The 23505-nt window shown below is 43.3% G+C and overlaps 1 protein-coding gene across 9 annotated transcripts in view; it reads right to left on the bottom strand.

Moving 5' to 3' along the window:
* FAM149B1 (family with sequence similarity 149 member B1) overlaps positions 1-23505 on the bottom strand; it is a 511501-nt gene that overhangs the window by 450027 nt on the left and 37969 nt on the right. For 8 of the 9 annotated variants that reach the window (XM_085603795.1, XM_085603798.1, XM_085603792.1 and 5 more), the window contains exon 3: positions 7648-7783. In XM_085603795.1, coding sequence (XP_085459921.1) covers positions 7648-7783 — 136 coding nt within the window. The remainder of the gene's footprint in view (positions 1-7647; positions 7784-23505) is intronic. The other variant, XM_085603791.1, reaches the window with a different exon arrangement.

The following is a 23505-nucleotide window of genomic DNA, read 5'->3' on the forward strand; positions in this document are numbered from 1 at the left end:
TCTTCAACATATACTAGTTGGGGTGTGGAGTTTTCTGGTGCTTCGCGACAGAGTGTTACTTCTCATTCCTGAATGGCCTTAGGGTGTTGTTTTAAGGCACATTTACAGCAGGCCTTGGAGTTGTGGTTCGATCCCAGACACCACAATCAAACCTGATGGGGATCGGTCACAGACATTTGTTTGCAACAGTCCCTACATGATTTAAACCCTGTAGCTTTGTGGCGTGACATTCCTTGCACACTGGTTAGAAGAAAATTAGTCTCAAAAGACGGGGCAGCTCCGGATCTGCATCTGCAGGTGCAGAAAGAAAAGAAATGACACCAGTGCGCATGTGTTGGGGCCTATATACAACTCCACACATCACTTCCAGAGCAGAACGATGTTGCAGCGGAGTTGTGCAACCCCACCTACAGGGGTACTGCTGAAAATGTTCTGCCTCCAGTCTGACTCTTTGGGGAACATTCAAAAGGTGAGGAATCTGTGGCTAAAAGTCTCTATCAGGCAACATTTATTGTAAAAAAAATAGATAGTACAATATAAATATGTTATAGTGTTAGATTTCTGATTAGAGGGGAGGAGCATTAAAGGAAGTAAACATGTATATATTGATAAACTGTGGAAAATTCTGGGATTTGGCGATAAATATATCTTAGCACAAAAAGGCCCTAGCTCTATAGATCTAGATCAGGGAGCTCCAACCTTTTCTGTGATACAGCTACTTATGTTGAATGAAAATCATATTGAGGTACTACTCTTTTAGTGATGTAATAGTGACCACATCGAAACAGGATTACATTCGTAAAAGAATAAATTAACAACAGGTGGCTATGCTAAAGGATTGCACATCAAATTCAGACGTATCATGAGTACTAGTAATACACACAAATAATGAGTGAGTTCCAAGTATCGTAGGCAAAAATAAGGTAGTCCTTTTGCTGGTGCTCACATGGTGACAGCACCCAGCCACCTAGGGTGCAGATTACCGTTCTGACAGTCCAAACAACTTGAGGGAAAAACACCGAAGCACACACTCTTCTATTTCTGTGAAATCCTTGATAAGTCAATAGATGTAGTCAATGGACAGGTAAGTCAGATTTTTTGGTTTATTTATTGCAAATTTCTGTGCATGGCATAAACATTTTCATCATAGTAGCAGCCGACACGGGTTTCGTCTGCAGGACCTTTTCAAGTCTAAAACAATGTCCAACAACCAAACTAGTGGACCATGACCACAGGCAAATCTGCCCCGCTTCGTAGGACATTTGAATTGCAGCCCAAAGTATTCTCAAAAGATTGTAGCAACCGCAAAGATGTAACTACGGCCACCCAGCCCATGTAGGCACACCACACGGGGGTTGCCGCAAGAGTGATACTTTTGGTGTTATTGAGCCGTTACGGTATTCAGGCTTATCATGGTCCTGTTGACTAGAAAACTATTGAAGTCGACTCACTCTTGCGGCAACCCCCACACGACGAGCCTACATGGGCCGGTTAGCCGTAGTTAGGTTTTTGCGGTTGCTACGATCTTTTAAAAAAGTTCTGCGGATGAAACACGTCTCGACTGCTAGTATGATGAAAATGTTTATGCCATGCACTGGAATTTGTAACAAATAAACAGAAGAATCTGAATTACCGGTCCATTAACCACATCTATTGAATTATCAAGGATTTCACAGAAACAGAGTTTGTGCTGGAGTGTCTGTCCCTCAATATTACATTAGTAGTCACTATATGTGAGATTACTAGCAGTGGTCATCTCAGTGCATCAGGTAGGGTTGCCAGCAGTAACGTAAATAAAAAATGCTTTGTCGCTTTGGAATGCCTCTACATGGATTATAACTTCTGCAGTGCCCCTGCCCCTGCAATGACTCTGGTGCCCAGATAATATTAGTAATAAGTCTCCCCAACACCACATGTCTTATTTCTCCAACATCAGCTTTAAATATATTTTGGAAATTCTTCAAAACATCAGCTTCAGAGCTCTAAAAATAAACATGTTTTCGTCTTGAATACACACTCTCCATTTTGGTGTGTATAATAATTCAACCAAAGACAAGATTCTAATTCAGTAGGCTGGGTTGCACACACAAGAGCTACTCTCAATGTACTAATTGGAGATACCTTATCTAGCTTTAACAGAAAATCCCTTACAGTTATGTACTACATAACACTAAGCCATCTGTAACTAGTGTCATAATTGACAAACTCTGGGAGGAATAGATAGCCAGACCTTCAGGGAAAAACATATTAAATCATTGCAAAGACTACAAACACTTAATTATTAGGATGCAAAAATAATATGCAATGCTTTTTAAAATATTTTTTACTGAAAAAAAACAAAAAGGTTAAAGTGACTTTACAGATAGCTGAAAATGTCAGTTAAAACGTAATGTTTTAAGCTAAGAAGATGTCAGATAAAACGTAATGTTTTAAACTAAGAAAATCACTGAAATTCACCATTTATAGTTAACTGAAGAAACTATAACTCCTACCCCTGCCATGCAGAGCATTGTCTTCAATAGTGTCATTTCAGGTTTCATCAATTAGGTCATGATGGAGTGGACTTGGCTTAATCATTTTTGTGGAAAATTTCATGAAGATTTGTCAAATGGTGTATAATATATATTCACTGAAAAAAACATAGGTTTCAGGGACGTTATAGGTAGCTGGACATTTCACTCTTACAAAAACATCGAAATTCCACCGTTATAGTTAGTTCAGCTAACTATAACTCGCGAACCCGCAATGCACTGCTCATGACGTCACATATTACATCATTCATGACATGGTCAGTGACATCACTGATGACATCACTGATGACATGTCAATGACATCACTGATGACATCATCCGGTGACTGTGTGTTTCTGTAAAGTTTAAATATGTTTTAAATATATTTCAAGGTGTATTGAAGAATGAGTGGGTGTATAAGTGTCTGGATGGAGGATTTAGTAGGTGCGTGTGACTGTATGAGGGGGTGATTAAATGTGTCTTACTGAATCCAAGGGTTAGTGACTAAACTGTGTGAATGTCTGTATCAGTCTGTCTGTTGTGGAGTAGGATGCTGCATGGGTTGGTCAGTAGCTACACGAGTGTCTATATGGGTTATTTGTATAGATGAGTAAATGGGAGTGTGATTGATTCTTTGCATGACTGACTAGGTGTGTGAGTAACTGCATGGATGAGTGGCGGTGTGTGAGTGTCTGTATAGGTGTATGAGTGCATATGATAGTGTTGTATTGATGAGTGACTGCATGTATGAGTGATTCTATGGGTGAATGAGTGGATGTGTGTGTAGACCTAGGAATCAGTGAGTTACAGTGAGTGTATCAAAGGTTATATTAGAGTGTGAGGAGGTGCATCAGATTTTCACGTGGACGATGTCATCAGTGATGTCACTGACCATGTCATGAATGATGTAATATGCGCTGTCATGAGCAGTGCATTGCGGGTGCGCAAGTTACAGTTACCTGAACTAACTATAACGTTGGAATTTCTATGGTTTTGTAAGAGTGAAATGTTCAGCTTAATATAACGTCCCTGAAACCTATGTTTTTTTCAGTGAATTTGTTTTTTTTGTTGTTTTTTTTAAATTTTATAAAAATTTTATTGTGCAGAGAAAAAGGGTACAAGCACGGGCCTACAACCTCCTGGGCCGGCCGCTAGTATGCAGAAATGATCAAGCAGTTCAAAAACAATGACTGGCCCGCAGGGGCTCCGCTAAATGACAGGAGATCAAGCTGCACATAAAGGAAGTCAGGATACACCCTTTTTACATAACTATCAACCAAAGTAAAGAAAAACAAAAAGCAAGGCGAAAAACATTGAAAGGGCGTCTAACCATAGCAGAGGAACTCCACATAGGACCACCCTAGGGTGGTCAATAAAAGGGGGGTCTGAGAGGGAGGGGGGGGGCCACGGGAAAACCAAATCTATACTCAGATGAACAGAGTAAGCAAGGAACCCTCAAGGATCAGGGGGACAAGGCAACCTCAGACGTATCCACCAGGGGGGGAGAACAGATAGTCCCTCGATACACATTCCACTGACCCCAGATTCTACCCCACGCCCCCGGTTTACCACGAGCCACATACACCGTCTTCTCCCTGAATATGCACCAGTCCATGTTCTCCTTCCATACGGACACGGTGGTTTTCAGTGAATTTTTAAGGTTTTTTAAATGCTAATTTCTAACTATAACGTACCTGAAACCTATGTTTTTTTAGTGAATTTCAATGGTTTTTTAAATGCTAATTTCTAACTATAACATCCCTATTAAGTCCCCTTGAATCCTGAAGGCCCCTGGTGGCCAAGTAGCCCACCAGGTACATCCAGTAAGCGCCACAGAACTGCGTTGCAGAGAGATGTTCTGAGACCACGCCCCTTTTTACACCACGCTGCAAACGCGGCTTCTGGTGCACTGCTGCTCAGAGGATGAAGTCCACTCAGCAGTGCACCAGAAGCCGCATTTGCAGAGTGGTGTAAAAAGGGGCATGGCCTCGGAGCACCTCTCTGCAACGCAGCCCTGTGGCATTTACAGGAGGTACCTGGTGGACTAGTTGGCCCCCAAGGACCCTCAGGATTGAAGGGCAATTAATACCCCAACTTAAAACGCGCCACAGGGCGCGTTTGCACTGTGGTGCAGGGAGGGGGGCGGCCCTGTGGTGCGTTTTAAGTTGGGGGATTAAGTCCCCTTGAATCCTGACAGTCCCTGAGGGCCAACTAGCCCACCAGCTACCTCCAGTAAGCGCCACAGAGTTGTGTTGCAGAGTTGTGTAAAAAGGGTGTGTGGCCTTGGACCACCACTCTGCAACGCAGCTCCCTGGCGCTTACTGGAGGTACCTGGTGGGCTAGTTGTCCCCCAGGGACCCTTAGGATTGAATGGGACTTAATCCCCCAACATAAAATGCGCCACAGGGCACGTTTGCACACTTGTCAAATCAGGCCACGCCCCCTCCCTGCACCACTGTGCAAACACGCCCCCTGGTGCGTTCTAAATTGGGGGATTAAATCCCCTTGAGTCCTGAGGGTCCCTGGGGTCCAACTAGCCCACCAGCTACCTCCATTAAGTGCCACAGAGCTGTGTTGCAGAGAAGTGTAAAAAAGGGGTGTGGCCTCAGAGCACCTCTCTGCAACGCAGCCCTGTGGCGCTTACTGGCGGTACCTGGTGGGCTAGTTAGCCCCCAGGGATCCTCAAGATTGAAGGGGAATTTATTCCCCAACTTAAAACGCATCACAGGGCGCGTTCGCAGTGTTACTGGGAGGGGGCGGGGCATCCGGCACGATGCCCCCCTTCTTTCTACATTTTTTGGGCCCTGGGGACCCCATACCCCAGGGCCTGACCCCTGTTTTTTAAAAGAAATGATCTAAATGGGAAATGGGAAGGGGCCCCCCTCCCGTGGCCAATATCCCCTGGGGCATGCCCACAGATATATTTTATTTTTTAAGGAGGGGGGCTGCGTGGCACCCCTCCTGAGGCCTCAATTGGCCTCGGGGACCCCATCCCCGGGGATGGCCTGCCGTGTTCTTTTTTTAAAAATTATATTCACAGGGGAGGGGGGCCGCGTGGCCCCCCTCCTGGGCCACTTTTGGCCCAGGGGACCCCATCTCCCAGGGCCTGGCCACTCCATTGGAGACGGTGGGGGGAGCCCCAATGCCCCCACGGTCCCTGCCGGCTCCCCGCCTCCTGCGGGAGCCGGCATTGCTTTTCCACACAGGAAGCTGCTGACATGCAGCTACCCGTGTGGAAAAGCAATCTGCTTTGGATTTTGGAAGCGAAAGCAGGAAACCTGCTCTAACTTCCAAAATCCAAAGCAGACTTTGCAATGACAGGGCGGGAGCCGCACAGCTTCCGCCCTGTCATTGCAAACAGCAGTGTCCCAGGGGTGGACACCACGGGACACTACAGGAGCCGGCCCTGGGGGGGAGTGGTGGTCGCCAGGTCCATCAAGGGCTCCAGGAGGGGGGCCGCGCGGCTCCCCTCCCTTTATTTACATAGCCCCGGGGAGGTGGTGGTCCACGGGGCTCGTGGTCCGTAACACAGGTTTATTTTTTAAAATAAAACATGCCCCGGGGGTGGCGGTCCCCGGGGGCCTGTGCCCCCCGCGAATAGAGTAGAAAAGCCCCAGGGGGTGGCGGTCCCCGCGGCTTGGGGGGGGGGGGCTTGGAGGCCCCCCCACAAATTAATGAACAAGCCCAGGGGGTGGTGGTCCCTGGGGCTGCGGGGCCCCCGCAATAGCAAATTAAAAATTAGACAATGCCCCCTGGGACCTGGCCCACCCGGGGGCTTATAGAAAACAAAGCGCAGGAGCCCGTGCTTCCTTTTTTAAAAATAATTTCGGCGGGATTCGCGGCCCCAACGCGATTTCTGCCCAAAGTATTTTTTTTTTTAAATGTTTTTTTTTTTTGCCCTGGGGGTCCTTGTGGGACCCCCTGAGCAGGCCTGGGGGATCAGGGTGTTCTACCCTGCCCCCTTTTCTTGTTTTTCACCTTTGTTTTTACTGTTTTCTTGTGACTCGGCTCTACGGAGTCACAAGATGGCTGCCAACACTTCCTGGTTTGGAGTGTTGGCAGCCAATCACAGTGAAGCTCGTGGTCAGGAGGGTTCAGGAATCCACCACGTCCCTAGATATCGAAACTTTTATTTTTGAACTTCCCAGCAACTACTAAACGGATTTACACCATTTGAAAAAAAGGTCGCTTTCTAAACCAAGCACTACCTTTTTGCCAAATTTGGTGTAATTCCGTTCAGCAGTTCCGGCTGTAGCCGTGCCTAAAGTTTCCTACGGAAAATAACATGGGGAAAATGTTTTGGGACCCCCGTTTTTTCTCGGTCCCCGCTTGGCGAATCACCCCGAAACCTTCAAGACAGGAGCTGACCAGAGCGCCCCACTAGTTTTGAAAATCTTGCGAAGATTCGTCAACCGGCACTAAAGTTATTGGAAAAACAAAAAATGGCTGACACACACACACACACACACACACCCTTTTCAGGCTTAGAGTGCTGCACAAATCATGCAAAAAAAAAAAGAGCATGGACTATGGGTAGTTCCTAAGTTTTAGGTGGAGAGCAATTCCTTTATATAGGACACTCAGCTATGCCACCGGCCCTCCTAAAATGTCTTTTTTTCCAGGAAAGATTTAAGCACCGCATCAGCACAGTGCCTTCCACACCGAGCAAACAAGTAGCAAAGCATTTTGCAAAGTCTTTAAGCATAAAATTGGCTAGTGCTATCCAGCCCAAGCTGAAAAATGACTTAAGGCTTTTTACTATTACAGGCAGTGTATTACAGCTTTGAGTTGGTAAAATACCACCCAATCCAACCTGGAATTAATAAAAGCAACCCCTGACACATGTGTTTTGCTCTTATTAGAGCCCGTCTGAGAGGTATAGCTTTGTTGTACTTCTATGACTCTGTAGCCCCTCTTTTCAGAGAAAACAAGAAAGGGGTGCAAACTCCCTCATCCTCTATTGGCTGGTAAGATGTACGGATGGAGGTATGCAAGAGGGCCTGTAAATACAATAAAAAAAAAATGTGCGAGATACAAATGTATCTGGTTACTTGGTAAACAGATATTACTTGGTCACTTCATAAATAACTCTTGAGCACAAAGTTGCAACTTCAATAAAACACACAAGTGTACTCACGTCAAAGCCCCAGGACATAACCGAACTGACATCTGTGGAGACTCCGGAGTAACTCCGAACAGTGGACTCTGAGCTAATAGCATCTTTTACAGTGATGACTAGACCAGGTGAACCTTCTGACACCGGTGTCCCTGCACTAGAATAAAAATGTATTTAATTGAATGGTTATTTACAAGTTACACATAAGAACATAAAGCAAGAATCTTAATGACATAAACGTCAAACTACCTTAATAGTGATCTAGGACGAAATGCACTAGAGCACAACGTATGCTTGATGGGTGGATTTTATCAATGAAGAAAAGCAACAACTAAGAGTAGCTGATATGCAAAGCAGGTAGGGCATTACTACTCTGTTGCTTTGCTCTGCCTCCTTCCCAAATCACAGGGGTACATTTTACAGCACAGTACTTTGGAGAGGAACATAATGTAGGACCTGGGAGGAAAACATTATTTAAAAAAAGAATTTATGCAGTATAAATATAGTTCCTAGAAATGGCATTTAGCAAATAATAACTGGAAAAAAACACTAGTAATAAATCAAGTTTGTTAGATGAGTATATGCTTGTGGAATGTCGAGAAGATGCATAGGCATGAATTCCATTACTAACCGGTACCCTGTGGGTATGCTAATAGGGAGCAACATGTGACAATTCTTGCAATAATGATGTTGAAAGCCTTTTCAGAAGGGGTAAGACTACCATAGGTGCAAAAAGGCATTCAGTGGATCTAAAGATTTTCATTCTGTAACAGAACTATCTGTTGCCATTTCTCTTACAGTGCTTTGAAGCAACCGACAAGTGAAACGCCACACTAAAATCTCTAAATTATGGTCTTATAACATTACATAGGATTCAAAGCACTGAAAAAAACAACAAACTATAGAGCACTGAAAATTGCTACATTTAAAATTACTAAATGTAAATTTATTCTCTAATCCTAAACCTTGACTCAGATCTAAACCTGATTTACAGTCTGATGCCCTATGTTTTCAACATTTGTTGTACATATACTTCAATGGAATTAAATTTTATACTTTAAATGGGGGTGCTCAGAAAGATAACCAAGCTTAAGTAGACTATCCTTGTCAGATAGATAAAACACACAATACCTTAGAATTCAACTAGTGTTTAATGAAGGCACTCCATACATACATTTCTGGGCAGTATCGGAATGATAACCTGATGGAAGTGTTACTTATACCATACCGATACCATACCAATGACAACAAAGGATGGCTTAAACATCCAGCACATCACAACGATATCAGCTTTAGTACATCATGACACAAATACACACACAATACAAATGCAGATGGCACACATACACCCCTATTACAATGCAAATGCTCAGAATGTAATTTGCTATTTATTACCACTGTAGAGAGTGGGGTGGGGCTATGAGGCAAAGCACATATGCATGTATAGTTTATGCTGTGCTGTTCATTTTCTTGTGGAGTAGTTGTAAACACTTTCATAATAGCAAGAGCACACTGGGTTATATCTGTGCAGTGTGATAAAAATCACAATAACTAGGCAGTATGTGTTGTTTCCTTGTACGATTCTCTAATAAGGCATCAAAAAGTGTTTTAACAAGTCACCTACACGCTACTGTGGCAATAAAACATTTGCCCTATAGTAATAACTATGTGAATTTTTGTTTATTAGTGTACTTGTTGCTATTGGATAATATTTGTTTTTATTGGTGTAGCATATTGGTGACATCATCCAATGAGTGTGCTAGTGTGTTTTACAGTTTACATAGTGATGGGTAGCTTCCTTATTACTTCTCTACCAAAGTTTGTACAGCATGTGCCCAGTTAATGGGCGTAAGTATTTACAAAACGAATGTGCAGCTAATGCATAGGAGTTCAATAGAGGCAATGAAAACGTTATATATATAACTCTTTGTATTGAAGAGTAATCCTTTGTGCAGATGACAGTTGACTTGGGTCCAGTATGTTCCACATTCATTTTTTGGTTCTGTAGAAAACGTTTCCAACACGACAAATATCCTACGTAGTAGATACTAACTATTGCACGGAGCCTAGAGCCATTAGAAAGGATTGCCATAGCATGACAATTTCTTCGTAATGTAGAAGACTGTGTGTACCAGGTACTAACCTATGTACACCTGACTCTTTTGCTTCAAAAGATAGACTAACTGTAAAGCTTTCACTACAGTATGAAGACTGCAGGTAGTATAATCTTTAACACTGTCAGACTTCGGTCATTTTAAGCGAATGGTGTATTTTTGAACAAGGGTTGCTTGCAGTGTACCCTGTTCTTGGTAGATACTTTTTAATACTCGGTGGTGTATTTCTGATGAGAGGTTCACTGTCTGCAAACAGTGTGGTACAGAGTAAACTCTCACCATAGAGTAAACACTGTTTACATTACCCACTTTTTTACTCATATCGACTTCATTTCCTAATGTAGGTTTACTGACTGAGGGGTTTGATATAGATAAAAACTGTGCGCAGTAGGGCATTCATTTTGGAACCTACTGTAGCGTCCTTTCAGCATTGGAGCTACAAAATGAATACGCCACACACGGAGCTCGTAACTGACGTATTTATTCATCAGTGTACAACATTCAACTGAACTTCTGAATATCTCCCAACGGTTAATAATCATACCATAACACCACCCCAAATGGTTACGGAATTCTCTCATGGAGTCTGCCCATAACTGCGGGGTACTAGCGCTCATAGTCTTCAGACACAGCATCTCCCCCCTTGTTAAATAAAAGGTGTCAACAACAGCAGCCTTATATTTCTTCGATAAGGCATCTAGTTGCTCGCACTGATCAGCCAGATCGTGTGGTATGAGGTAATTGAGATGTATCCTGAGTGGACACCGAGGGTACAGGAGCCGATGTTTGATTTAAGCCGTCAGGTGGGGCAGCCCCATCTGGGATTACAGGGACTAATGAAAGTCAAGATAAATGTCTGAAATGTGATGAATACCTTGTGATGGATTTTTTGGGACTTTTCGCTATCCTCATATGTCCTTTCGACGTCACAGGTAACGGAGGATCTGTTTTCGGCTTCTGTTTTTGTTTGAAGACAATTCCCTGAATTCTCGAACGCTGATAAGCATAAGTCTTCATCTGACGTTTCCGAGCAGCGTCAGTGGCATGAACCTCATAAGCAGTCAGAGTCTGTTCATTGGTCCACTATGGTAGTTTGGTTCTTACTGGTATCCCAAACAGCAAAGTGGCAGGACTCTCACCAGTGGTGGAGTGAGGAGTCAAACGATAGGCCCGGAGGGCTTGACATAAGGTCTGACTCGATTCCCTCTATCGATGCACGTTGGATCACTCTATTTAGGGTGCCCATAGATCGTTCCACGACACCGTTGGCTTGGGGCCAAAAGGGCGTACTCTTTTGGTGCTTGATACTGAATCTAGTTAGAAACTCATTGCTATTGACAGGTGGACCATTGTCAGTTTTAAGGATATCTGGGATGCCTCATGCTGCAAAGATTTTGTCTAGCCGCTCAATTATCTTGTCATGTGTTGGTGATGACATTTCCTTCACTAGATAAAAAACGTGAATACTCCTCAATGACTACAACAAGATGATGTCCATTCGCTAGGGTCCAAAGAAATCAATGGCCACTCTTTCCTAAACACATACAGGAAGATCAGACATGGTTAGTGGATGCTTTGTCACTTTAGGAGAAAGGCCATTACATAAGTGGCACTCCTTTTGTTCCCTCTCACCTCGCTCGGCTAAGCGCAGGAACCACACTTTATCTCTCCGGGCTCTTTCTCTGGCAACAATGTCACAATGTCATTCGTGAGAGAGATCAATGACATGTTGTCGGAGACTCTCTGGTATGACGATCTGTTAGTCTCTCAACATGCCTTTTTCAGTGACAGGCAGTTCATCCAGTACATTCTTGAACTTTTTAAAGTCAACATCATCACTTAGAGGTCAAACACTTTGTCTCCATGACTGCACTGCGATGATGTCTTTAAGGGCAAGCATGTCTTTATCTGCATTTATAGAAGCAACGATCTGCTCAATGGATAAGGCCGCTGGCGTACTGGACCTTACAATTAAGTTGATGTTCTCTTCAGCTGTTTTCGATTTCGAGCTGCGACGATGTAAGGGTGCTCTTGAGTAGTAATCTGCAGGGTTTTGGTTCTTGCATGGCTTATGCACAACTGTTAAGTTGTTCTTCTGTAAACACAACCCCTACCTCTCAATGCGAGGGGGCATCTTAGCTTTTGGGTTTTCAATTATGGTGAGCAGCTAGTGGTCTGTAACAATTGTAAAATGCTAGCCCTAAAGAAACACATGAAAGTGTTCGCAAGCCCCGATAACATGCACCTGGAGCACCACAAAAAATTAAAAGCACATACACAGTACCACACGCCTACTCCCTTCACAGCGCACGCACCTCCCTTCTGTACGCATGCTCCCCTGTACGATGCCGCCGGACCCCCGGGATGTCGGCTAAATGGCTGTGTTCTAATATCTGGAAGCATACACTTTGTTTAACTGCTTCACCACCTGGACGGTGACAGTGCGTTGTACGATGATGTAAATGTGCACAATAAAGGTTTTTCAAAAAAAAAAAAAATGAAAGTGTTCGCAGGCCGCGAGCTTTGGGTTTGGACCAACATTTATGACCTGGGTAGAACTATTGTATATCCAATCCAGAGCCAGAGCCAATGGAGTTAAATCCGTCGACTTTCCCATCCAAAGAAGAACCCGTCAGGGCTGCCCCCTTTGCCCCCTGCTTTTTGCGCTGGTCCTGGAGCCACTGGCGTGCCTAATTATGACACATCCAGGACTTAGTGGGTTCCAGGACATCAGCGGACAGTTGCTATACAAACGGATCTCCCTGTACGCAGACGATATTTTGCTCAATGTCACTAACCCTGACACAACGCTTCCCTTGATACTCCAACTAGTCGGGGAATATGGTAAACACTCCTGGTATACTATTAATAGGGGAAAGTCGAGTCTATATACTGTAGGAGGCCCTAGAGATACATACTCAATATCAGACCACCACCATATTACTACAGAGGGTTTTAAATACCTGGGACTGTTCGTCTCGACAGACGTGGCCAACTGCCTTACTCACAACATTAAACAGACCCTGGCTGAATTCCAAGAGGATGTGGCTAGATGGAGGCGATTCCCCCTGACACTACTAGGGAGAGCAGCCATGTATAAAATAATAACACTCCCCAACTATTATATATATTTCAAAATGATGAGAAGTTGCACCTTCATTGTCTTGATCTTTCCTAGGCCATGCAATAACGACAGGAACTGACTCACAACTTCAGACTTCATATGTATGTTATAATTGATAGCTATTAGTCCCCAAAAAAGTACAAAACTGTGCAGACATGCACTGGACAAAATACCTTGAAGAACCTGCATTGGGACTTGTACAGAAGTCTTTTTATTTCATAAGGTCGTCCTGAATGTTCCTTGACTCCGCAACAGTTTCAATGCAGCCCAGGTGACAAAGTGTAAAACTGTTCGACAGGCATGATGTTGATCGATACACCGCTGTCAACTACAAAAGTTATGGGGCAACCGTTGACCTTTAGTGTGATCTTGGTGCAGTGTCCATATGAATTCTTTTGTCCAGTGGACTCACTTGTTTTTATCTTTCGTTCGTCTTCTTTGCAAGCAGAAAGACCCACGTGTGCATGTCGTCTTATCACGGATATGATCATCGCACATTCACCCTCTTCGTTGTCGCTTGATTGTGACGTTGAAGAACTTTTGTTGGATGAACTTGATGACGATCAACTTTGTTTAGTTAACACCTGTCGCAACTGAGGTTGCTTTTTGTCTTTGTGGGCATGGGGAGACTGCTTCTGGGACTTTCTGGCGCCCATTTTCTCGTCATGACGCACGTGGTTTTTCTTTTGCCAAGCAAACTGTTATGAAATGGTTTCCTTTTGCGCAACCTTTGCACGTCTGTCCGATGGTAACTTGTTTTCATGTCGAAATAAAAATCCACTTAGGAAATACAGCTTTCCTTTCTTTTAGATATTGACTTACGTGTATCTACTTTGTGGTTGTGTTTGCTCTTCATGATTTTTACTAATTTACTCTTTGCTGTTCCAGCTCCCATGTCAGTTTCTTGCCAATCTGCTCTTTCCTCGGCTCTTGCAACCATTAGCACTTTATTTAAACTGAGCATCTCTCTCAGCATCCGTATTCTGAACAAGTCTAAAAGACAGCCACCAATGACTCTGAGGCACATGGCTTCATCATTAAATTCACAAAATTTACAATGTTTGATAAGCACTTCAATTCTCTAAACACACTCATCCATTATTTCACTAATTTGTTGTCTTGCTTGATTCATAGTTGATGTTTGGCATTGGATTGTACTTGGCTTCCAACGCTTCCCAAATTTGACAGTAGGATGCTGTATAAGCTTGTGATGTTTTCTTCAGCACTTCTTTTACTCCACCACCAGCAAAGTATTTTAGGTACTTAATGATTTTCTTATTATATATTTCTTCTAGGGCATCTATGAAATTATTGAACGTGTCGATCAATGCAGTCCATCTGGCGCCAATATTCTGTTTCTTCACCGTATCAAATGGTGGTTTCAGGAATGCCACGGCACCATAGTTCACGCACTTTTCTGCAGCCATTGAAAAATGTCACTATTTCGAAGGCGTTTTTTGGCGCACTGGATGCTACTTGTTACTTTGCAATTTCCGATTCAAGGTCACGTGGCACTTTCCTCGCTCTAGCTGGCAGGTATGTTTGTACTTTGGTACCTTGTTGTCACTGCCTTTAGCGTTTCCGCATCTTACCTAGTTATGGCTGCCTTTAGCATCTTTTTCCTTTTGTCGTACTTGGTTGTGACTGCCTTTATCATTTTCGCTTTGTTTCAATGATGGCTCTGTGTTAGACTGTAGCGCAGTATCTCTTTTGGCCTTACCAGTGGGTTTCTGGCAGGCTTTTTGAGTGTGCTCCTCTGCAGGGCCTTCAACTTCTTCAGAGGCCATATATGGGCTGGACTGGGGCTTTGATTCCACACACGCCAACCTCGAACTGCTTCTCATCAAAGAGGCGCAAGTGGCACACGCAAGCAGTTTGCAGAAGCACTGCAAACACTCAGGGAGAGCGGGATTGTTTCTTCAGGGCACAGATCCCACACTTGTCGCCAGTTGTAGCGTCCTCCCCAGCCCGGGAGCATGCAAAGTGAACACACCACACACGGCACTCGTGACTGACGTCTTTATTCATAAGCTTACAACATTCAACTGAATTTCTCAATATCTGCTAACTGTTAATAATCACACCTTAACACCTCCCTAAATGGTTATGCAATTCTCTCATTGCGTCCACCCAGACCTGGAGGGTCCTGGCACTCATAGTCTGAAGTCACTACACAAGACGTTCAGTATTGTTAGGAACTTGGCTTTCTCTGAACAGTTGTATACAGATTGAACACCATGTGCAATGAGGGTTTCCCATATATCTGTGGCTGATTGTTAATGTGAACTAAACTACAGTTGAAGTATATGGTGTAGGATCAATGTTGCACATAGCACATGCTTGATACACCTAAGGGTGTTGTATCTGTGATCGCATTAATGATGTTCTATATTATTCTGAGCTATTTTGTACTTACTTTCATACCTCTAATGCCATGCTCGTTAATAGAGTAATGTGTATAAAAGTAGCATGGATGATGCCATCAGAATTACATTAAGAGAGATTAAGGCAGATAGGTATGAGGCTGACAGGAGGCTATACTCAGAAAGCCTGGGGAGGATGGAATGCAAGAAGATGGTAACTGAAGAAATAAAAAAGAAAAATCAAGCTGAAAGGAATTAAGTGGAAGTCAGTCAAGTTCAGTTTTTCATGCAGGGTTTTAGGACTATAGAGGGAGACAGCTTTCTGAAGTAGCAAGCAATATAAGGATTTAAGCTGTAAAAAGCAATCTGTGGATGAAAGCTGCAAAAACAGAAAAAATTACACATCGTGCTCCATATCCAGGGTAGACAGCTTAAAACAAGCGAGTTTGTGTGTACACATCAATTAAACATTGACAGTCTAGCCTGCTATGTGCAACCTTAGCTCAGCGCTTATAAACATCATCTGGAGTATGCCAACCTTGGTACAGGTCTTTACGCTGCACAAGAGGAGGTGATGTGGGAAAAAAAGCACTCATGTAATCATCTTCCGTCACTATTCTGTATAAATGCCCAATCCTGAGAACATACAGCCATAAGACAACTCCTCAATTAAAGGACAGGTAATCCCATTCGGAGATTTTCCAGGGGGAAAATGGATGTGATTTTCCAAGGAGTTAAACCTGAGTGATTCCCAGATTTAACTGCATCAGTACAATCAATTTAGAAATCCTACCATTAAGTAAAAAAATTGAGAAAACAAAATGAAATATGTGATGATTTATCACGTGAAACTGTGCATTAATTATAATAATGCTGCTAACAACTATGTTTGCACAAGCATTGCTATTAGGCACGGCTCTTGCAGAGCGGATGGGAAAGAGATAATTATTAACCAAAGCAGTTTCTTGTCTTCACAGGGGAATGTTTGAAATCACTGACTTAACTAAATATAAAGCATGACAGTTAAGTCAGATGTGGTGCCAACAGGCAAATGCTCATGTACTGGTAGAGGCGGATGAACCACAAAATCTCATTGATTACAGTTGCGGTGTGGTGAGATACCTTGATCACTCACAGAACAAGAAGTGTTAAAAAACAAGCTGTGACTTGGGAGGATAGGTGCAGCAGATTCACTTCTCCTGCATGACCATCCCAGATCTTTTGCATTTGTGATTTATCTCAACACTGCTTTTTTCTGGAATTAAGACTGCCATTCAGTGCCACAGTGTATGTGTTCTGGTCCTAAAGTTGTATTGGTAAAATTGGTTTAATCAAATTAGGCTATACACCTTTGCTGTAAGGCCACGGTAGATGGCACAGAAAATGCACCGATAGCATGGGGCTTAGAGGTCATATGTGGGCTTCAGGGTGTATTTACATCAACCACAAAGATGACAAAAATATACAGGGCTTTTTTCCAGAAAGCTGGTCACCTACCCAAACACTAGTGAGCTGGATGAGGAACTTATCAAGCCCTTTGTGGTTTGCAGCAATATGGTGGGCTTCTTTGATGGTTTCCTGTGACATAAGGGATGCTATGTTGGTTGTCTGTGCCCTTACCAAAGGCTAGCTTGCGGTCACATTACAGGGTCTGACGCAGCGTACTGAATGCAGAGCCACTTAGAGTTGGGGAGCTGCAGTGGACCGAGGAGCAAGCTAAAGCAGAGAATAAAATGGCTTGTTCTACACCACACACCTAAGTCACTAGACATTAAATACTTTATTTCGATCTTCCAGGATCATAAAAGTACGACATAAAAATAATACAAATAAATCTTCCTCACAGGGGCATGCTGACAAGTCATCATAGATCGAATAAGTATTTCATATCATGCGACTAGTCAGCATGCATAGAAAAAAAACATTGAACAACAAGACAAATATTAGTTTAAAGGATTTGAAAGTTAAAAAGATCTAAAAACCAAACGGGGGTAGGTCCTATTTCTCTACCAGCAATGACAGATTCAACTTAAAGTGCTAGATCGCAAGATTTGCACATTTGCAATAGGAAACTGGGCCAAACACAATAAAGCGTGCATCATACATCCACACTCTATTCTGAGATTAACCAGTGTTCTACTCCATTCTCAGCTTTGAATGAATGAATGAATAGGATAGTTTATTAGTCAATTAACCTCTTCCATGCTCATGACGTCTCCCGGCCGTCATGAGTCACGATGGGCGTGTGCGGACGACGGCCGGGAGACGTCATGACCACGCCCGCGATCGGAATGTCAGCACTGCGGGAGCGCTGCGGCGGAATTTGCGCCGCAGCGAAGAGGTTAAAACCATAAACGTTACAAAAGACATACATTGTAAAACATTTACCTAAAATGATCTAAGGGCGTATTAACCAACCATCTCATTTCTTAATTGGAAGAAAATGTCAATATTTACTTCCAATCATATTTATAAATCACAAATAAAAACACCAGTATGCAAAGGTTCAAATAAAAGGCTAGATGTCTAAAACATCAATTAAACCATAGACCTTGGAGAAATCGTACATACCACAACACCTACCTACAAATCTAAAAGCGATTATCGATCATAAACCAACTTTTTTATTTTCGAATTAAGGAGCACGTATAGAATTTACTATACATCCAATTGTGAATTTGCAAATAAAGTGACAATGTGCAAGGTTAAAGATGCGCTTTAAGTACCAATATGAAAGATTGAGATGACTAGCAAAGAATAAACTATGTGTTGTGCAAATGTTTACATAATTTGACAAAATAGGGAGCAGCTTAAGTCAATTTCCCTAGCAACCCGTCCCAACATGGCAATTTACCCAATGGATTCTTATCAGCTCTCTTCACCAACACCCCCCCTCCAACTCCTCCCATGTCCAAACCTATACTCCTGTCAGGGTTTTAAAAATGGCCAGGAATTGCTGCACTGATCTGATGTTCAACATTGTATTTCTTGGGTCAAATGACTCCATCAGTGCAGTCTTACAGGACCTGATTCCCAAGCTTTTAAACTCTCTTCTTAACAAACTTCTTCGCTGGTTCACAAATACAGGACAAATACAATTAACGTGCTGTAGAGTCTCAACCCCCCGATGACATAGGCGGCAACTCTTGTCTTCTACTTGGCTGCCTTCCCTCCATTTGGGAAGGAAATCTAGTGAAGGTATTTCACGGAGTTCAAGTTCCAGGAATGTCCGTTTTACCTTCCATTGGTAAGGTGATTCAAGGAATGGCGATTCTCTTAGGATTGAATATGATTTCAAAACCGGCCACCCATGAAGACGCTTGGACAGTTTTTCTTTGTCTGTTATCCAACTTTATAGTTTAATTACCTTATTTACCATTTTCTTAAAAACTTGTGGCAGCACTTTACAAACGCCGCAGGTCTAGCAAGTGTCTGTTTCGTTATTGAAAACTCCAACCGAATTAGGGCAGGCAAGGCTGATCTGGGTAGCCGTAAGGTTTATTTATAAGATCCTATCACTAGTTTGTCAAGTAGACTGGCCTCAGTACCTAACATTATCCCTGATCCCTCGCAAGAGTTGGTATTAATTTGGCCTTCATTACTGCTCCCAAAGGTTTCAAGTCCTGGCCTCGGATGGTTCTGCCAACTATGGAAATGCATAATTGATTGCCTGGGCTTTCCCCTTGATTGCCTTTCTCTGGGGTACAAATGTGCCTCTTGCATCCATTTGAACCCCTAAGTATACATAGGTGGGTACCTCACCTATTGTATTTCCACTAAGATGTTATTTACAGTTTTTTTAATGTGCCAGTTAAATGCAATCACATTTGTGTTTTTTTGCAGTTTACTTACGGGTCATTCTTATCTGCATATATGCCAAGATAATTAAGTAGCCTTTGAATGCCTATTCGTGGATCACTAAAAAGTAGTAAGTCATCAGCATACAGGATGTTTGAAGGTTGTTGACCACCCAAGCTTGGGGCATGAGCTGTCTGCCCATCCAATTCTATTGAAAGATCTGCGATATATAGATTAAACAAGAGGGTTTTTAACATGCAGCCTTGTTTTAGGCCTTTTGATGCCTGAACTTTCTTTGACACATGGGTACCATCTCCAATCTTTATCTTAATCCACGTGTCCAATTATATTAACCTGATTGCTCGCAGGATGTTCGACGAGATTCTCCATCGCTGGAGCTTAGCCCTTAACCTATTACGTGGCACACAGTCAAAGGCTACCTTGAAGTTGACTAAGCACATATAGAGCGGTGTACCAGCTGCCTTTGCTCTATTCAAAATTAGGCCCACGGCCATAAGGTTGGTTATAGTGCCTTGACCCCTTATAAAACCGGTTTGATTTGATGGGAGTCTCCCATTTTCATACACCCAGGATTCCAGATCATGTAAAAATTGAATGGAAAAGTATTTAAGATCCTCATCCATGAGAGAAATTAATCAATATTGGTGAGCATGGATGCCTGGCCTCCTTTAAAAATGGGATGGATTACTGAGCCGTTCCAACTTTCAGGGTTAACGTCATTTCACAAAATGATATTGAACATTGATGTAAAAAAAAAGCTGCCCACCTTGATATAGAATTAAGAGTGCCTGAGGTAGCCCATTTAGACTGGGGGAACAGTCCACAGTAATTCCCTTAAAATGAAGTTTTCGATATTGATCCCACTCAGACTCACTGATATTTGCATTATTCGCTGCTCCAGAACCTTTCTCGATGTTATTAATACATTTCCAGAATCTTTTTGAGTCGTTTGTTTTTGAAGCATGTAACAACTGGGCCCATAGGGTTTCCTGTTTGGCTTTTTTGTACATTCAAACCTCCCTTTTCAGACGACGTCACTCATTGCGAAAATGTTTTAATAATTCCGTGTTCTCTGGTTTTGGCGTAATTGCAGAAGGAGCTTGCCCACTTTATTTTTTATTTGTCTAATAGATTGTGGCGTAACTATGATTTTACGTGCCCCAGGTGGGTTCCCTTATTCAGACTATTGTCTTTAAGGGTTTCGGTCGGATTGTCGGTAAATATCTCCCATACCGCTACCGAATTAGAGCATGTTTAGGCCATATCCTCAAGGCTTGCTACAGCTTCCGCTGCTAAACTCTTGACTGTACATGAGGACCACTTAAGACGTTTTAGGTTTCCTGTGCCAATCTCTCCCTGTAGCATGGATGCCACTTCATGTTTACATATGAATGTATTTACCGTGATCACCAGGTGATTGTGATCACTCTCCACAAGGTACGCTATCCTAAAATCATGTACATGGTTGTATATGGGCCAATGACACGAGTGTATAGTCTAAAATGCACATGAGAATATCCCAGGTAGGATTCACTTGGGAACACTTTAGGTGTACTCCCCCACTGTAGATTATAGGGTCTAAAGGGACATCCGTTTCTCACTAGAGTAGGGATCCAACGGCCCTGACGAATGCCCCAGACCTTTTTGGCTCTTTGTGCGGGCTGAAACATGTTAGTTCACTGACAATGGACTGGAGACATTAATTTATCTAGGGTTCATCGACACTTTTGGTTTTAGTGCACCTCAGGTCGCCACAAATAAAAGGTAATAACCGAGGAACCGGAAGGTATTTTTAATTAACTGGATCCCACTTTTGTCCTGTGAGTTTTATGTTATACCTCCTCCTCTCGCCAAAAGCCTTCGTGGAGGTTGAGCCGCCCTGGTAGTACCATCTTACCAGGGTGGGGAGAGGATGCCCATGATGAAGCATGACAATATTGTGTGTGAGGCATCTTCTTCCATTAAGGATGGCCTCTTAGACCATCTCAGACCACACATGACTTACAGTGAGTAGACCTCTTTAGTCCAGAAATCATAAGGCACTAAGAGGAGGGGCGCTCCTCCTGTGTCAAAAGGGCAGAAACGAACTCTCTTGTGGGAGTACGTCCTCCCTAAGTAAACTCGTAATCACAAACCGTACCCCACTGTATGTCGAGATAACATTAAATAACCCTGGGGAGATGATTCATGAAGTGACCTAGATGTTACCCACCGGGTTGTGGAAAAGGAAAAAAATCCTTTTTGTTTTAATTATCCTCGCGCACCCTAGTGGTGTCATGCTTCATCATCGGTTCACCTTGTCCCCTAAAAGTCAGGGTGGGCTCAACCATGTGTTAGGGAGCACTTGAAAGATCTGGCCAGGGGGTCTTACAGAATACAAATCCTCAGGCTGTTCCCGGAATCCCTTTATTCTTGGAACAGCAAGGGATATTAAAAATAATTAAGCATATACAAGGGTCAAGTGGATGTATTAGTGGTCCTATGACCCTAGTGCCAACATGTTTCAGCCTATCTATTGGCCTATTAAAGGTCCTAGGCTTTCTTCAGGGCTATATGAATATAGAGGTTCCCTCCCTGGTACCAGCAGAAGAAAATTATCACACTACTCCTATGAAAAAAGGGCAGGTAGCTGCTCCTTTTGCATGAATAAAGATACATGTGATCAGGACATCGCGGAAGACGAGTCTCCCGCGCCCTTCAAGATGGCGGCGGCAGAGACCCATTCTACCAAGGGAGGCGCTCTAGTCGCTTCGGCCGGCGCGGAGCTGACGTCACACGCGGAGACAAGAGAAGCGCGGTCGGAAGCGGAGGGGCGTCGAGCGGGGAAGGAAGGAGAGAGCGGAGCCGACCGAGGAAGGATCAAAGACCCCAGGCAGCTGCACGGTGACATCGGAGAAGAAGAACAGAGACGGCGTGAACCTCCAGCAGACACCGCTCTAGTGTCTAGTCGTCCCAGGGAGGATCAGGACGCCGAGACACCCACTGCTACAGTCCCGGAGGACTGTAGCTTCAGGTCAGTGTCTTTCCTGGAATATCTAAAGCACTTAACGGGGAGGGGGAAGGCCAGGAGACCACCAGAAACTGGGCACTAGTTAGGACCGACCTATCCCCACACGACTTCCCTACCCTCACAAATCGTGGTGATAAGAAAACAGGTGGAGGGTTTGTCACAACCTAAAACAACAGTGCTTATACTGACGGGAGGTTTGTTCTTTTGTTTTCCCTTTTTCTCCCGGGGACGCCCTTTTTGCCCAGAGAACGCCTAAAGGAAGCAGACGTAAAGGGAACCAGAGAGGGATACAAGACAGCGAGCACCGTATCTGGGACATCACCTCCTCTATTGCTGGAAGGACTTTTAGTTTGATGCATTTCTTTGTTAAATTACTACTGACTCACGATCTTCATCAGCATCCGCTCAGACCTTGTCTACTTCTTTAATAAACCCCACTCAAACCTAAACCCAGGGACTCACAGAGTACGTCATTCCTCATAAGAATCAAGGGTCAGTTACAGGTCCCAAGGGGGGGGGCCAGACCACAATACACTTATCTTTAATGCTTAAGTATGTTATTCCTTCTTCTCCATCTATAAAGACAAAAGAGGAGAAAAAAAGAGAAAACTTCACACAACAACTTTTTTTGCATTCATCGTTGTATCCCCAAGGTGATGTGCTTACAGAGTTCACCCATGCTCTTCCGTTTATCTGGGTGATCAAAGCCATCAATCATAAAAGTATCAACTGCACACTTCTTACTGTTATCTCGTATCAATATCACAATTGTGATGGTTTTGAGATGTATACCGTGTAGTGGCGATGTACATCGCATTCTATCCTTATTCAGTACTAGTGTACAAATAAGTGCTTGAGAGATACCGGCATGCCTTTCACTTCTAACCACGCCAAGTTAAAACACAAACATCCATCGTGCACGCATACTTTATTTACATTCATCTCTCCCTTACTCCGATGTGGGAGAGGTAACAATTCACAAGGGTTATTTAATGTTATCTTGACATACAGTGGGGTACCGTTTGTGATTACGACCTCTTTAGTCAACCACATCTTCCTCACTCTTTAGATTTAGTTTTTGGCAACCTACTTCTTGTCTGGTTATTGTAGTCTTAAATGGAGACACGGTTGCCCAAGGAGGGGGGGTGGGGAGGGGGAGTCGCCTTGCTTACAGCCATTCAGGACCGGTAGGCAGATTAATTCAGACCTTTATTAGTTCTTCTCCTATTTAACCCTTCCGGTTAGAGGATGGCATTGTTTACGCTGGAATGAATTCAACTGAATCAGTGTGTTCCTCAGTTGGCTGGTGGAATAAATTAAGATTAAGACTCCAGGTTTTCCGTTTTTACAGATTTTTACAGATAGATACAGACAGAAAACAATGTGTTTTGTGTCTGCATTTATTTTTAAAAGTAGATAAATATAGAAAATGAACCTTCTTTTAAGGGA

The sequence above is a fragment of the Triturus cristatus genome, chromosome 1_2 (assembly GCF_964204655.1).
Source record: "Triturus cristatus chromosome 1_2, aTriCri1.1, whole genome shotgun sequence".
NCBI lineage: Eukaryota > Metazoa > Chordata > Amphibia > Caudata > Salamandridae > Triturus > Triturus cristatus.